Source organism: Perissodus microlepis, chromosome 18, assembly GCF_051167445.1.
Source record: "Perissodus microlepis isolate ML-2025 ecotype Zambia chromosome 18, ASM5116744v1, whole genome shotgun sequence".
NCBI lineage: Eukaryota > Metazoa > Chordata > Actinopteri > Cichliformes > Cichlidae > Perissodus > Perissodus microlepis.
This window is the reverse complement of record NC_140478.1, coordinates 17,143,982-17,159,711: the sequence shown is the minus strand read 5'-3', so window position 1 is coordinate 17,159,711 and position 15,730 is coordinate 17,143,982. Positions and strand designations below refer to the sequence as shown.

Sequence of the window (15,730 nt, the reverse complement as noted above, 5' to 3'; positions counted from 1 at the left end):
AAAGCACAAAATTATCTTGTTTGTACAGAGTAATATTTCACTTTCACCCTAAAAACGTCATTAGCTTAGTCATTGGTATGCGACTACCCCTCTCACTTTAAGATTACAGTAATTGTTGTTGTTGGCTTCAGTACACATTAGTGACATTCAGGAACACTCAGGGAGTGCGCGTCACTTTGGCAAACAGAGGGCTAACAGAGGGCAGCTGCTGCCCTGCCGTCTCTGGTGAGCCATGGTATTTACCACTCTGATGCTCCAGCCGGGACTGCCAGAGGACTGCCTGGTCTTTAGGACGTCCCAACCCTCTGGCTGGTCTGGTGACCAGGACAAGGGTGAGCTCACACTGCTATGGGGACTCCATGCACCCTAAGGTAAGGAGGGGTGGGTGAGAAAGTGAGAGAGGGAGGGAGAGAGGGAGGGAGGAGGGCGACAAAAATAAAAGAAAAAAAAATGCAGCAACTTAAAAACCAAGCCAGCAAAGAAACAAAACATACAAAGAAAGATGTTAGAGAAATGTAGTGAGCTCCTACTGTAGCCATTTGGGAATCACTCAATACACACCCAAACTGTGCAGAGGTACAAGAGAGCATCTGATATGCCAGACTAGAAAGAGGATGAGTTATTAGGTTGCATTCTCTGTTAAAGCGAACCCTTTCATGCACATGAACTTAAGAAGTATCTTTGGAGAGCATCACTGTGTTAGTTGCTTTTCAAGCAGCAGAATTTGCCAGGGGTATCAAGGCACCATAAAGCAGGAAAGGAGGCCCTGTTACCTCTTGCCATGACAACCGAGTATGTTTGGCATGTTGACAAAACAGGGGCACTGCGTCAGTACCTCAGTAGACGAGTGTATCAGATAAAAACATGCTAAATAGAAAAGCAGCATTAAAATTTTTTGGGAAGAGATTTCTCCTGGCCTTGTGTACAAATTAGTTGGATTCATATGTTGATTTTAGAAATGGGATATATGTAGAAAGAAACGGTGCCAACTGAGTTAGTCTGCCCTCACTGGCATCATTCACAGTGTATTACAGTCATGAGTGTAATTTATTTTGCTGACAGTCAGCTTTCAGTTTACATTATAAACTCTAAACACTAATATTATAAGATTAAATGTTTTTTTTTTAAAATATAGCCACAAGTCACTCACTGTCACTGATGGTGTAATAATGAGATAAACAGGATGTGATAATGGCAATGGTCACTGCAATATGTGATTTGATGAATGCTCATCCTCAACAGGACAGCGACTGATGTTTGCAACATGGACATTGGATGAACAGGGAGACTGATTGCTATGCTATAGGTGGAAGATAGCGAGGGCCATCAGGAAAATGTGATTTAGCTCTAAAATTGCATCTCCTATAGAAAATAAAACACACTCAACTCAGATTTACATAAACACTGTGACTAATCCTGTTGTGCACATTCATGTAAAGAGAGTGCAAGGAGCGGATAGAGCACCATTCACTGTGTTGTCCTAAAATTTCATTGAAAAACATATACTCAACCCCACAAGTTTCTTCAACTCTTTCAACCCAACATAATCTAATTTCATAAACCCACAGGACACCAACCCACATAGATTTAGGAGTGCACAAGATACAAGCACCAGTTGTTCACCTACACTGATCTGGTTTATTAGTGGGACAGGGAACATCACAGAATCAGACAGACGGGGACAGAAAAATCAACAGTCGCTGTGACATGATGTTCAGGTTCCTACCTGTTTCACTCGTGGTCTCCCAGGAGAAAACTTCCTCTTGGTGATGGCTGGCTTTCCCATCCCAATTTTGGGGGTGAATGCTATGAGAGTGGTGGTGGGCATTACACTGCTGTGGTCACTCATTGACGTTAGAATCTGGGTCTGAGTTAGTTCTCTGGGAGATGTCCCTCGAGCCAGAGGGGAGGAGTGGGAAGGTGAAGTAACCATTTCAGCTAGCCTTTCCACAGTTGTTTTAAGGGGTTTCTCCTCTAAAGACAAACTGGGAAATGGCATACTTGGCTTCTCCGGTGTAGTGTCCATCTCTTCTGATGTAGAAGTGGAGGGCTTAACAGTCTCTGCCAGGTTTCTGTGAAAAATACCCTCTCTCCTATCACTGTTGAGTTCTTTTGGATTAGTTTCCAGGAAAGAACCCCTGACTACATCCATATTTGAAGGCTGGGGTAGTGCGACTACCATCGGTTGGTCCGTGAAGGGTACTGATGCAGTACCTGGTTCTTTGGTGGTTGAGATGATGGCCTTAAAATCCTTTGTGCTGGGGTTGACCATGCCCTTTTCAGGGCAGGCCTCAGTATTTGCTGGTTTGATTTGTATTGTGGTGTCCTGTGTCTGTAGTCCCTCCGTAGAGTGTTGGGCTGGAATAGACTCCTGGCTCAGAGTCACTGAAGACGCAGGACTCTCTGTAGATGCAAGCTGGGCTCTTACTGCTGGTTTTGTTTCTGAAGAAGGAATTAGGTTATTAATGACAAAGATTTAGATTTGGTAGAAAATTTACATCTTAATTTTTTTTTTTTTTTTAAATGGACACATTATTTTATCTTTGATAATAAACCATAAGCATTGTAGTTAACCAAAACTTTATAAAAACTATTAGATACAAATCAATATGAGTAAAGTGGTAAATAAATAAGTGGCCTGTACAAACCTGATTTAATTTCTGCTGGAATTTTGACAGAAGGTTCAGTAACCTGCCTCTCTACTATGTCTGCTCCCACAGAGATGTCTAAAAGACAGATTCAATATTAACAAGATTAGGTATAAAATATACATCACTTCATTAAAAGCAAGAATAAGACTCTGAAGATATTGTGAACAAAGTTAAAGTGGCTAAAGAATAAAGAAAGCAGCCCATATGCACAGATGGATTTGGAAACCCAGCAAGAAGACAGTTCTCTAAAAATTATGTTTCCATTAATTCTAAAAACACTCATCTCAAATCAGCTGGTAAAAACAAGCAGAACTAAACAATGATGTAGTTTCCTGAGACAATGACACAAATATCACTTTCTTTCACTCGTGAAAGCACCGTGAGAAGTGTGTGAGAAGAGTTGATTTTGGGTAACAAGTGGTCGCAGTGCAAAAAACCACATGAGGTAAGCTTGTATCACAGACTTCATTTTGGTATTAATATAGTCTCTCCTGTTTTCTCTCATCACTTTGGTTTTGTAATGTGTACCCCCCTTTCTATTTGGTTTTATAGCAGAGACAGCAATGCGTTTGACTAGTCTGGTATGAATAGAACTAGTCATTGCTGACTATCAGGAATCCAAACATCGAGCCAGTATTCTGCCAGACACCCTCTGACAGTACAGATAGCCTAGTCTTAAGGAGGCGCCCACCATTTCAATCCACAAGTTCCCATGTCATACTGATCCTGACACACACATGCACCTGCTACGCATCTCTGCCAGGGAAGGGAGTAACCATGACAACCAACATCCCAGGGTCTGTGTGCTCTGGGCTCATGACTGTGCAGCTTGCAGGTGCTCATCCGGTGCTGATGCCAGAGAGTCAATTAGAGAGATGGGCCTCCAACCATCTCCAGCCATCAGCTATTGACCAAGCTGAACACGCATTCACATTCATATTAACACCCTACTTCCTATATCTCCTACAGTGAATAAGGTGACGGTTTAGATAAACATGCAGCTCGGATTAATGCAGTAAAGGCCTAAAGTCAGGCCTCGCCTGCATTCACAGAATGGATCTAACAGCATCTGTCAGTTAAGTCACTGTAAGCCTGTTGTTAAACCCTGAGGGGTGGTGAATCCTGGCAGGTGATGAACAGCTCCAGTTAATGACTTTAATTGCATTACACGAGTGGGCAGCTGGCAGCATAGTCATCATCACATATTTTTTTTAAAAAGGAAAAAGTAGAAAAAAAAGAGCATAAATTAAGTACAGTTTAGTTCTTTTTTTGAAGTGTCCTATTAATACCTAGTGAAAAATTATAACTGTTCAGTTCACCTGATTTAAGAGCCTTTAACCCCAAACACTATCTTTTAAGTAAAAGGGGTATGACATGTTAAGAGAAGGGTAGGAATAATACTGTTTTGTGTTTACTGTTAACTTTAAAAAGTTAACAATTAAAAATGTATGCACAATATAACAAGTTCACTCCACATGTCTTTAAAAACCACAACGAGTAACTCACTGCCTCACCAGGTAAATCCAGTAATGAAACAGTGAATAGCTACAGGAAACGTAAAATGAGAGAACATTTATATGGTGAGCAGTGCGGCCAAGCTGTGTGAGTAATAATGAATGAATGAGCCAATATAGCTCAAAGGCAGGTTAGCAGTCAGGGGATCAGCGATATCACCATCATGCTACTGCAATCCATTCTCTCATCAGTGGAGTCTGCTGCTTAGACAAGAGTGGGCAGCAGAGCTGCCACTGGCAACCCCAGCTAACCATATATTTTACTGATATTGCACTCCAGTGCTGGCAAATCTCACAGGCACCAGAATTGAGATGCAGCTCTGAGCTTCATGCAAGCATTCCAACACTGTGCAACTTAAAGTGGCAATAAAGCTTGCACCATAATGCAATACAAACAATGGAACTACCAGGAAGAACAGTCAGATGCAGTTCAATTTTATTATTACATGAATGATGCTTCAGCTTCGGGATGTCCGTAGAAAACTGGTGTGCACATCAAGTCTTGAGTAGAAGTTTGAATTCAAGTTCAGTACTAAAACTCTTTGATGGTTATGCCTTGAAAACATCCATTCCACTTATCTAATCCTTGGTCGTGTAGGGGCTGGAACCAGTCCCAGTTGCCACAGGACAAGAGACAGAGTACACCCTGGACACATCACCAGTCACAGGGAGACAACCATTCGCACACACATTCACACATATGGGGAATTTAGGATCACCAATTAACCTAACCCCAATAACTGCATCTTCTGGTCTGTGGGAGGAAGCCAGAGTACCCGTAGAGAACCCACGCAGACACGGAGAGAAAATCCAGACTCGAAAGACGGTGGACTTGAAACCAGGACCTGCTTGTTGTGAGGTAACAGTGCTAACCATGGCGCCAATGTGTTGACTTGAAAACAATATGTAACCAGTTGAAAAATTTCTTACAGAGTTACAGTTACAACACAGAAAGTTCTTACGGAGGTACAGCTACAACACAAATGGTAAATGGAATGGTTCATAAATAATGCTTTTCTACTCTGAGCACTCAAAGTGCTTCGCACAACTTGCCTCATTCACCCATTCACACCCATACACACAAGCACTTCTTTCTATGTTCTAAGTGGTTTCTATGTAACATTCATATTTGGAACTTAAATCAAAGGCCATATTTGGAATCCAGCATGGCTGAGACAGCTTGCTGTGCATCATTACATCATAACCTGCTTCTAAAAACCACAAGGTAAATGGGCTACGTTTTTTCCCCCCAGTGAAGAATCACTAGCAAATTTTGCCAAGTTGATAAGTTAGGCTGTTACCTGCAAAGTTTATTTAAAGCTCAAGCAAAATCTGTCAACTTGGTGCCCGTCTCAAGTAGAAATGTTTTGTGTTAAAATTTGATACATGCTAGCAATATTTGGAAAAAAAATAGGTGCTTCTTGAAGTAAAGCAGATGATCAGTTCTTCATTAATAGTGACAGGCCTTACATATAATCTTCCCCAGAGACAGTATGGGGAAACAAAGTACTTTACATTTTCAAAACACAGAATTACAAAGGCTATAGAGTTGCTTTAATCTGTTGCTGGTAGGACACCATCTGTTTATTTGGGAGTCCTCATAAAGGCCTCCAAATAAAAGAGGGAGTGCTTCTCTTTAGTGTTTGCCCAAACAACTCTTCAGTACTTTCATCTGCAACAACTGCGACTTTCAAAACTTCATCAGTACTGATGTTACAGCACAAATTGATGTTTCATAGCCGAGATTTTTCAACTGCTTCTGTGTGGACAGAGGCTGAGTCAATGAATCCTCAACTACAAAGATGGTCTTTCATACTTAATCATATAACCTCGGTGTTTGCTATTTCATATAATCAAAAGAATAACTTTCCTTGTCCTTGCAATAACAAGATATGATTAACAAGGTGATAAACAGATTAGATTCTTATGAGGGATACATTTGAGCACAGATGAAAATAAAAGATTTCAAGATATCAAAAGACAAGGTGAAAGGATCTTAGTGTAATCTGTGTATAATATAATCTGGAACAAAGACCTACCAGGCTTCGTGTCTGATGTGGCCAGCTTCTCCTCCTGGACAGTAGCCTGTAGATGCTCTGGATCCGAGTGCAATGGAACAGCAAGTAATTCCGGTTTTGGGTCTTTGTGCATTTCAGGAGGCGGCTGATTGCCAAGTTCTAGGTCTGTGTGCTTTTGAGCCAGCTGTACGCCAGTCTCAGAGTTTGTGTGCATGGAGGCTGGCTGAGGGCTGAGCTCTGGGCCGGTGTCCATATCCTCTGGATGTAGCGCCTGCTCTGCAGCAGGAGACCTGCAGTTGGAACAAACATAGTCCTCTCTGGGGTGGATTTCTGCTTGGCCTGAGTTCTGACGCTCACACTCCAGGTGTAGCCATCTGAAAGGAGTGCAAAGGAATTTAAGAGAGTGTCTAATGGGGCAATCCTAAAATTTGAACTATCAGTATGCTATCCAAGTGTTTCACCATGTTACCATGAAACAGCAGTGTACACCATAGTAAATAAGGATTAAAAAGGAGCACTGCATGTGTGGTATTACAGTTAAACACAAGTCCCTTACCTTTTACAAGTGTGGCAGAATACTACGTCTTTATGGTGCTCAGGGTCCAAAATGCAGGCACACATAGGACAGCACAGAGCAGGGTCCTGATTTTGGACACAGTTCTCACACAGCAGGCTGGTGTGGTGCCATTGCCCGCTGGTTCGCGTTCCACATTGGAGGCAAACTCTGCAGTTCTGAGGAGAAAATGAACATGAATAAATAAGTGTCGTATGAATTCAGTGCTTCTGCTACACTGATTAGACATTTCAACCATGGAGTGGGAACCAAGCATGAAATCTGTACATACCCAGAGTTCAGTGTAAACATATAAAAATCTCAGTGTGAGTATATAAAGATCTGTACAATGTAAAATCTAAAGATAGACCAGGAGACTGTGAAAAAACATAAATAAAAATGATAAACTGGGCAATTTTCTGACGAGGAAAATACTTTGGACAACTTTTCAAAAGGCGCTTTTATTAATAATCCACATTTGAATTATTTCATCAGTAAGAATTTATATATTTTTTTTATTATTTTTGATTAAGAGCACAAAACTTTAAAATCCTGGCACCAAAATATTCAGGTTACAGCCGCAAAACTGCAGGATACTGCCAAGTAGTGCTACAAATGGCCAAGAGCTGGAATCCAAGTCGGATTACAATAATCAAAACATGGAGGACATCTGAGCAGCGTTTCTGGCTGATTCTTTTTAAACAGACAATTATCAGATGTAATCAACCTTTTATATTTTCCAGCTTTCTTTTTCCCCTGCACACACATACACACACCCTTTCCTGCAGAGAAGACATTTTTGGCAACACAGTTTTGGTAAATGGTTTAATTTACTCAAGCATAGACATTTCTGTTTATCATATGGCCCAAAATAACAGGAAAATGTGTATATTTCTTTAAACAGGATAACACAATCATTGCCTTTACTGTTCACCAATCAACCAAGCTTGCACGCTGAGTAACCCCTGTAGCGCTTAGTTTGAATGAGGGGGAGAAATTACTTGAAACTTATGATTAAAGCTGCAGTCCTCGTCAAGAGTCAGTGGAATGGCTTGTTGAGCACAGCTTTGTGAGTGACAGAAACACAGTTTAACTTGAGCAAATAAATAGCAGCCAGTGTTTTTAAGGGAGTATCCACACCAACAATATGAACCAGTAAGCAGAGTTGTGTTGGGATTACAAAAAAGCTCACTTGGTTTCCATTCCCCTAGTACGTCACTTGAGTGTCACTGTTCATATAAAACAGGAAATGAAGAAGGACTATTATTATTATTGTATTCCAAGATAATCATACTGACTTTATCCACTGACATGCAACACACCAGCACATAGAATTTTTGCTGACATATTAACATTCAAATTTTTACTCTCTGAAATAACCCCTCTGCTGGGGCTACATTTGCTTATTGAATAATTTTTTTAAAAAAAAAGAAGAAGAAGAAAAAAAAAGTTAAATTTAATAATATATATATATATGTGTGTGTTAGCTTTACTTTGATAGCAAGATTGTTAACACAGAGTTTGTAATTGCAGAGAAATACTCTATTAATTTTGAGGATGTCATTTTCGAGCAGGAACCTCAGAAATGTCCCTTTGGGTTTAAGAGGTTGGGGTATTAATGTAGTTTGAGTTGCTGTGGGATGGGGGTATAGTAGAATTTTTTGTATTCTGTCTATCTTCTGAAACAACAACAAATAAAAAAAAGATTGAAAATGAGATTTTATATTGTGAGCACTTCTTTTCCACAAGACATAGTCATTAAAACTTGCCTTTAACAAGACTGTATGCACTTACTTTAAATTAGCGGCTTACTCGGCTAACTAGCCTCTGAGCTCGGGTAAACCTTTTTCCTATGGTACGCAGTCAACGATTCTAGTGTTCATACTTAAAGCCACATCACAGGAACTTCACAGAACACCGAAACTGGAACAATGACTCATTTTTCATTGATTTCTACTTGAGTGAGACGACAATGCTCAGAACAAAACTACCACATGAGTGGGGACATAGGATGTAGGCAAGTGTTCCGGAGAAGCAAGTGCCAAGGCTGTGTGTGTGTGTGGGTGAAATGCCCCTGTGCTGAGTCAAATAGAGAACCAAGAGCAAAGACCTTGCATCACCCGCTGTCTCTACTGACGTGCCCTACTCAAACTGGTGCTGCAAAAAAACATATTAGGCGGTGTGCTAACCAGCCAGCTGAGTGGCAAGCACACCATTTGTGCATGAGCTTGCACACAAACATAGTGTTATCTTCCAGCGCTGAGGCTGAACTGAAGTCTTTAAATGATCAGCTGGTCTGAGTCATTCGTAACCACAGAAAGCACAAATTGAAACCATCAAAAAGTTACATTCTCGTGAGTGTCATATGTATGGAAGCCCGTTTCCGCCACTAAAAAAAAAAAAAAGGATACATAACTCAAAATTCCGAGTTATTTTCTCGAAATTTCGAGTTACTTTCTCGAAATTTCGACATATTAACTCGAAATTTCGATTTATTAACTCAAAATTTTGAGAAAAGTAACTCGAAATTTCGAGTTAGCGCTGCCAATCAGTAATCTACGTGAATGACGTCATTTCCTTGTTACCCGGAAGCTGAAGCCCTCAGCTACAAATGCTACAGCTAAGCTACCGGTATTACATCCAGTCGTGAATGCAGAGATTGCTGAGTGTTTTCAGCCTGGCTTCACAAATGATGAAATCCCTGTGTTATTCGCTGAATCACATGGTGTTACTATCAGCAAACGTACTCGCGAAAGCGCCAATTTGTTGGGATCCGTTTTTGAGAGCGCGTTCCTCTGCGCCATATGCTTCCGGGTAACAAGAAAGCGACTTCATTCACGTATATTTTGGATTGGCAGAGCTAACTCGAAATTTTGAGTTATATTTCTCGAAATTTCGAGTTATTAACTCGAAATTTCGAGAAAAGTAACTCGAAATTTCGAGTTATGGATACTAGCTTTTTTGTTTTTATTTAGTGGCGGAAACGGGCTTCCATACATATGCAAGGTCCAACTAACTTAATTTCTTTTCCATTTAATTGTATTGTTCAATTTTGTGATTGCACCAGATGAATCAATGCAGTTATTTGAAACACTTTAATCTAGTGCAAATACTTTTACTTACAAGCCTGTTTTTTTCCCTTTGTTTTCGGTTTAATATTTTTTTTAAAAATTTCAACATTACCCATTAGTTGTTTCCTACCTGACATCTCCATCCGTTGGTGGGAAGAGAGTCTATAACAGGTTGCAGACAGAAGGTATGGTACCCTTTGTCACACATGTCACACACCAGCATTTTAGTGTCCTCTCCTGGATTCCTACAAAGAGACAGTAAAAAGGTTTTAGGGTTGAGCTTTATTTATTTATTTTTGTCTAATACAATGACACAATGTCATTTGTAATGATATAGCTCTATGCTTCCTTCTTTAATCTATTTCTTCTGCTAAGACCTGCAAGACCCGACCTCAGCTGTCCTACTGCATCTGCAGTTGAACTCTCAGACTAGCTTACAAGTTCTTTGCTCCTATCCAAGTATAAATCAAATGCAGTAACTTTTCAAGTCCGGGTCACTTTCCAATTATACCTCCAAATCACTATTTGGTGTGGGGATTTCTGTGATTAACCTATTCCCTTCATTTAAACACCACCAACTGAACTGGGAACATTATGTGGGAGTTAGAGCTAATAAAGACTTCCAGACTGTACACTTGCAAAATACAGGCAATTGTGAAGATAAATATTTATTTCCATAAACCATAAATTTCCATAAATTGTAAGGATATTACATTGACGTTGAAATTATGTTTAAAAAACAAAAAAACAAAGCCATTCATACAGCTATATGAATTACACTGACCCATCAGACTGTAGCAGGCTAATAAGATCAAAACAGAAAGTGATTCAAAATCCCGTTGCCACCAGTCATGGTTGATCAGAAACAGATTATTTCCGGTCACTGGCCAAATGATCAGTGGATCTCTGAACATTACAAGTGCTAAATTGTGTACATGGTAATATTCAGTTATTGTGAAATCTGAGTTAGAATGACAAGAAAAATAAGAAGGAAAAGAAGTAATCATATCTTCCTAACAAAAAACCTTAACACTGTCAGTATTTAGACAGCTAATGTTAACGTAATCCAGCAGGTGGCAATGTAACTCTTCATGGGCCATTACAAATTTTGACACGAATAGCAAATGGCTAATATTAGCCGATTATAGCCAAAATTAGAACTGATGTGTGAATGAAAGGAAGATTTCCATGTTAGATTGCTATACAAATAATTATGAAACTTCATGCAAGCCCCTTGTTCAGGAGGCTGAAGGTAAGAAAAAAAATAGAAAGAAAAAAATAGCTAACAGGAAAGACCGCTTCACACCCAATTTATTAACAGCTTTAAATAAAACAAAGTCATCTCTATCACTTTTGCTCACACTAGCAAATGAAGTGACATTTGATTACTAGTTTTGCTAGTTGTACTGTTATACCCAGTGCTGAGTTTAAGCTATAGCTATATGCTGATGATGTAATTTTTTCATTACTTAATGTTAGTAAAGAAATGCTAGTATGCTGAAACATTTGTCAAGCTGATTTACAGTAGCCTGAATCATGTAGGTGTGCAAAGATGGTGTGAGAAGTTGCTGCGCTGTCCATAATGCCAATGAATTGGTTGAAGTACAAAGATCTTCAAACGAATCAGTTACACTATCTAAAACTGCATCGCAAAGCTCAAGATATTTTGAAAAATATAAATATGCAGCTACAGGATGGTCATGCAATATTTAATACTCAATAGACAGTGGTTACCACAGGCAAACAGGCCTGGTTGCAAACAGAGCTCTTGTGCTGTTTAAATAAGGTCAGAGGTTATAAGACTGAGCTTCAGGGTACAACGTCCAGTCAGCTCCTCACAAACCACAGAGGTAAACAAACAAGCAGTAAGCATGAAGCCTGGTAGCTTTACAGAAATTAAGAAAGGAAAAAAGTAAACAAAAAGGACAAAAAAACAAAGTGCAAAGTAGGGAAAACTGTTATTTAGAAGAGAGGGGAAGTGACTCACTTGCACGTCTGGCAGACTTTGCACTCAGGGCACTGCCAACCTGCCCTCCTTAGAGGGGTCACAGCCATGTCCAGGCATATCCCATGGTAATGCAGACCACAACTGGTGCAAAAGAGCTGGTCCAGTAGATCCCCTGGGCTATCGCATAGTACGCAATTTATATCATCTACAACTGTGGACAGTTGAATGAAAAGAGAAGGCAAGAAAAGTTTATACAATGCAATTTAGTCTTAGTTTTGTTAAATATACATTACGTTATTTTCCTATGGAGATGAGACATCAAATTTTTCTGAACTTACATTTGTGAGTGGCCAATTCAATGTGTTCTGGGCATAAGAGTGAGAGACTTCTGATATCCTGAAAAGTCCCAGCTGCCCCCGCACAGGGGTAATGATAGAGTTGAGCACATCCTTCAGCACAGCACTTAATGGATGCTCCAAGGCGCTTACAGTATGCACAGTGCTGCGGAGAAAAAGAACGATCTTAAAATATGCCTAAAATCTCCCTTTTCTCCAACTAAAACACATTTCTTAAACACTAACAAACGTAATGTTTAAATGGTCTATAAATGATATAAATGCCTGATTTCACGTTAAAAAATAAAATCACATCACATCACAGAAAGGTGTTCACTCCTATGTTTTTTTTGTTTTGTACTTTAACCTGCCACATCAAAGAATACCTGTCAGATCATCCAAGATCTGATGTGTAGCACTTCTTCTTTCTGGACTATTTTATCTTTAGTATCTTTTTGGGAAACTGTTTATTTGGATTAAGACACCTGTTCAAAGTGCCATTTCAGCTACCTGATGATCAGGCTAGAAAACCTCACCCCAATTCCATTTCTCTGAGTTCCATGAGTGTGTACTAGTAACCACTTGGAGATCAAGTGGCAGCACTACTAATGGGTTGCACACACGATGGGCAGCGGAAAAAAGAATCAGAGCTCTTTAAGTAGTACCACTTCTGCCGCTAGGAGCCAAGCTGCCATGAGAGCTCAGCCCTGTTGAGTGGTGTGACCTTTTCCATTTCACAGCTGAGAGATCCACGCTGCCAGGCCGACCTTTACCAGCCAGTCTGATCCATCAGCTTTGTTGTGTTTCACTGAATCAGTCCCTCCCCTGCTGCCCCAACACATTAAGATGGTGTTAACACCCATTAGTCCACGGATGTTCTCCCTTGACTCACCTTTGTGCTCCCTGAGTCAATGGCTCTGTCCACATTAAGCAGAGATTGTCCCTCGCCCTCGCAAACACCGTCGGACCACAAGGCACAACTCTGATGTGCCCAGCATTGCCCTACAATTTAAAGACGGATGTGACAAACAAATAACTGAATCAGAGACAAATTCAGTATTAGCATATAAAGCATGTACACTTGTTAACTCTCCAAGTACAAATAATTACTGTTAAAAATGGGATGTAGAAATAGGCTGAGTCCATTAGCCACACCTGACTCGAAGAGAGACTGGACGTTGAGATCTTCTGGAAGGCCGACATGAGAAAGCTCGTTCCAAAATCGACTGGCTGGGTCTGGCTCATCCTCGCAGCCTTCAGACCCACTGGAACAAAGAAAAAGGTTTATAAAAAAAAAAAAAAGAAGTCATCTCGGCACAGATTTTTTTTAATGTAGAGAACAGCTTAAAAATGCACTATGCAAGAGAAGGACAGCCTGAATCAACTTGAGAATAAATTGAGGACAGAGACATAAAGGTAGAGAATGATGTGCCGTTTTTACAAAAGCAAAGAAATGAAGACAGAGAATGAGCTGGGGGAAACATGTCTGTCCAAGTAAAAAGCTGTGGGGGAGGGAGGTGGATGAAGAGGAGGAGGGCGGGAAGGAGGGCCATCTTTTTTAGCGTGTGCACAAGAGGCTGGCTGTTCTGTCTCATAAAATCTGTTGAAAGGGATGCGTTTCTCCAACTCCCTGGCTTCAACTATTGAGCAGCATAGGATGTAGAATACGTGGAGAGGGAGCATTAACATTTAAAAGGATTTCCAGGAAACAACTAACAGCCAAAATCAAGATGGGGGTTTCTGGAAACATGATGGGAACCTATTCCTTACAGTTTTATTAGCAATTATGAAATGGTATTCTCTCCTAATCTCTTTTTTTCTTAATTTTTAGTCTAAATAATATATTATGATATATCTATAATTTCCTTCTCCCTTGGATTCCATCATCTGCCTCCATGAGGCACAGCTAAGGGCTCAATGACCAATCACACAAACAGCACACCAGCTACTGGTTGGCTTGGCCTGTTGCCAAACCCATAATGCTGTCACTGGCCATTACAGTACTGTGAACCCAGAGAGACAACCAACTGGTTTCAAAGGACCAAAACAAATCAGGCAGTTGTCCAATTGAGCGCAGGAAGGGTCTTTTATTTGTATGATTTGCATGTGTGTGCATACAAACACAAAGGCTCTTGTGTAACCTTTGCCTGATCTGGCCTCTCATGGCCTGGGGAATACTGACAGTTGGGTGTGTATGTTAGGTGTGACCATATTAACCACCACTACTGCTTCATATTACCAGGATAACAAATTCAAGTCAACTAAAAGAAAAATCTTTTTGATCAGACTAACAGCTTTCACAAGATTTCACAGCAACATCAGTGTATAGAAGCCAAGGACAAAAAAGAACAATGAAGTAAGCTGTTAGCAAATTTTCATTTCTTGCAGCTCATTAACTCATGACAGGGAAGCATTACAGATTGTGTCTTATTCCTAACCAACGATGGCAGCCAAACTATTTGTGACAACAGTGTCAGCCAGGCCTACTTACTTCTTCTTCTCCTTCTGTCCTGAGGTGGTCTCTTCGGCCATTTTTGGCTGAGCAGTTTTATCACCATCGCTGCCATTGCCTGTTGAGCTCCTATCAGCTTTGTGGCTGAAGAGTGCTTCAAGCTGAGACGTGACGGTGAATACTTGTAGATCCCCCTGACCCAGAAGGCTACGACCACCGCAGTAACAGAAGGCACAGAGACGCTCACTAAAAGAAAGAAAATGGGTGGTAGAGGGTGTTTAATTATATATACCTACTGTGACTTAATACAGTGCCATACATGTCACCATGTATTAAGGCCTCCTTCTTGTGGCACTGGGACTGTCTGTGCTGCAATATACATAAAACCTCACAAAGCAAAGCAGACAGACTATCACCACACATAGACACACACACAGTCTCCCAAACACATACTGCTATAAGCAGACAACTTGTAAAAATTATAATGTATTTAAGTAACACAGACCTTGTAATTTAAAAAGAAAAAAGAAAGAAAGAAAAAAAGGCAGATAGACAAGTCCGGTTATAGTACAGATATTTGGATGTGCTAACAATCAACATTTTAAGTGAGAAAGCCATCTTGGAGACAAAGTGGTAAACAGAAAAGCAGCAGAACAGTGGCCAAGAGCTGGAAAGTTGAGTAATAAAGCAAGCAGCAAATATTTATCACATTAAGTGCTGAGATGGTACTGTTAATAAGATCCCAGGAGAGGCTCCTGATCTGCTTTAAATCACCAACATCGATAGAACAGACAGGCCAGAAGACTGATTACAACCTCTAACAAAGTGGCACCTGGGAGGAAAAGGGCTGCCTCTACCTGCTGACGACTCCCACCTAATCCATCCATGCATGTGTCTAGTATGTGCTAGACCTGTGCTTATTCATTCATAAAAACCATTTAAAAAGTAAAAAGGTACACACAGAGTCTCTCACACACATGCATGCACGGTTCTTTATTTCTCAAAAACAGCGATTCTGGGGAAGTGAAAAGTTTTTTTAACCTGCTTTTGACTTCTCTACTTGTTGGGACAGATGGTCCTGCTGAATTCTCGGCTAGAGGGCTCTGGGCCAGAGGGGAAGAGGGCCTGTCCTCCTCTGGCACCTCACTGGTCACTTCCACAGTCTCCACCGGCTGGATTTGTGTTTCT

General features: G+C 40.5%; 1 protein-coding gene across 8 annotated transcripts in view; it reads right to left on the bottom strand.

Moving 5' to 3' along the window:
* Window positions 1–15,730, bottom strand: part of kmt2cb (lysine (K)-specific methyltransferase 2Cb) — an 85,064-nt gene that overhangs the window by 41,092 nt on the left and 28,242 nt on the right. For 7 of the 8 annotated variants that reach the window (XM_084913352.1, XM_084913353.1, XM_084913357.1 and 4 more), the window contains 12 exons: window positions 15,584–15,728; window positions 14,582–14,788; window positions 13,246–13,355; window positions 12,983–13,092; window positions 12,094–12,256; window positions 11,795–11,966; window positions 9,938–10,052; window positions 6,740–6,915; window positions 6,205–6,557; window positions 2,649–2,726; window positions 1,727–2,442; window positions 244–366 (listed from right to left, as the gene is read on the bottom strand). In XM_084913352.1, coding sequence (XP_084769478.1) covers window positions 244–366; window positions 1,727–2,442; window positions 2,649–2,726; window positions 6,205–6,557; window positions 6,740–6,915; window positions 9,938–10,052; window positions 11,795–11,966; window positions 12,094–12,256; window positions 12,983–13,092; window positions 13,246–13,355; window positions 14,582–14,788; window positions 15,584–15,728 — 2,468 coding nt within the window. The remainder of the gene's footprint in view (window positions 1–243; window positions 367–1,726; window positions 2,443–2,648; window positions 2,727–6,204; window positions 6,558–6,739; window positions 6,916–9,937; window positions 10,053–11,794; window positions 11,967–12,093; window positions 12,257–12,982; window positions 13,093–13,245; window positions 13,356–14,581; window positions 14,789–15,583; window positions 15,729–15,730) is intronic. The other variant, XM_084913358.1, reaches the window with a different exon arrangement.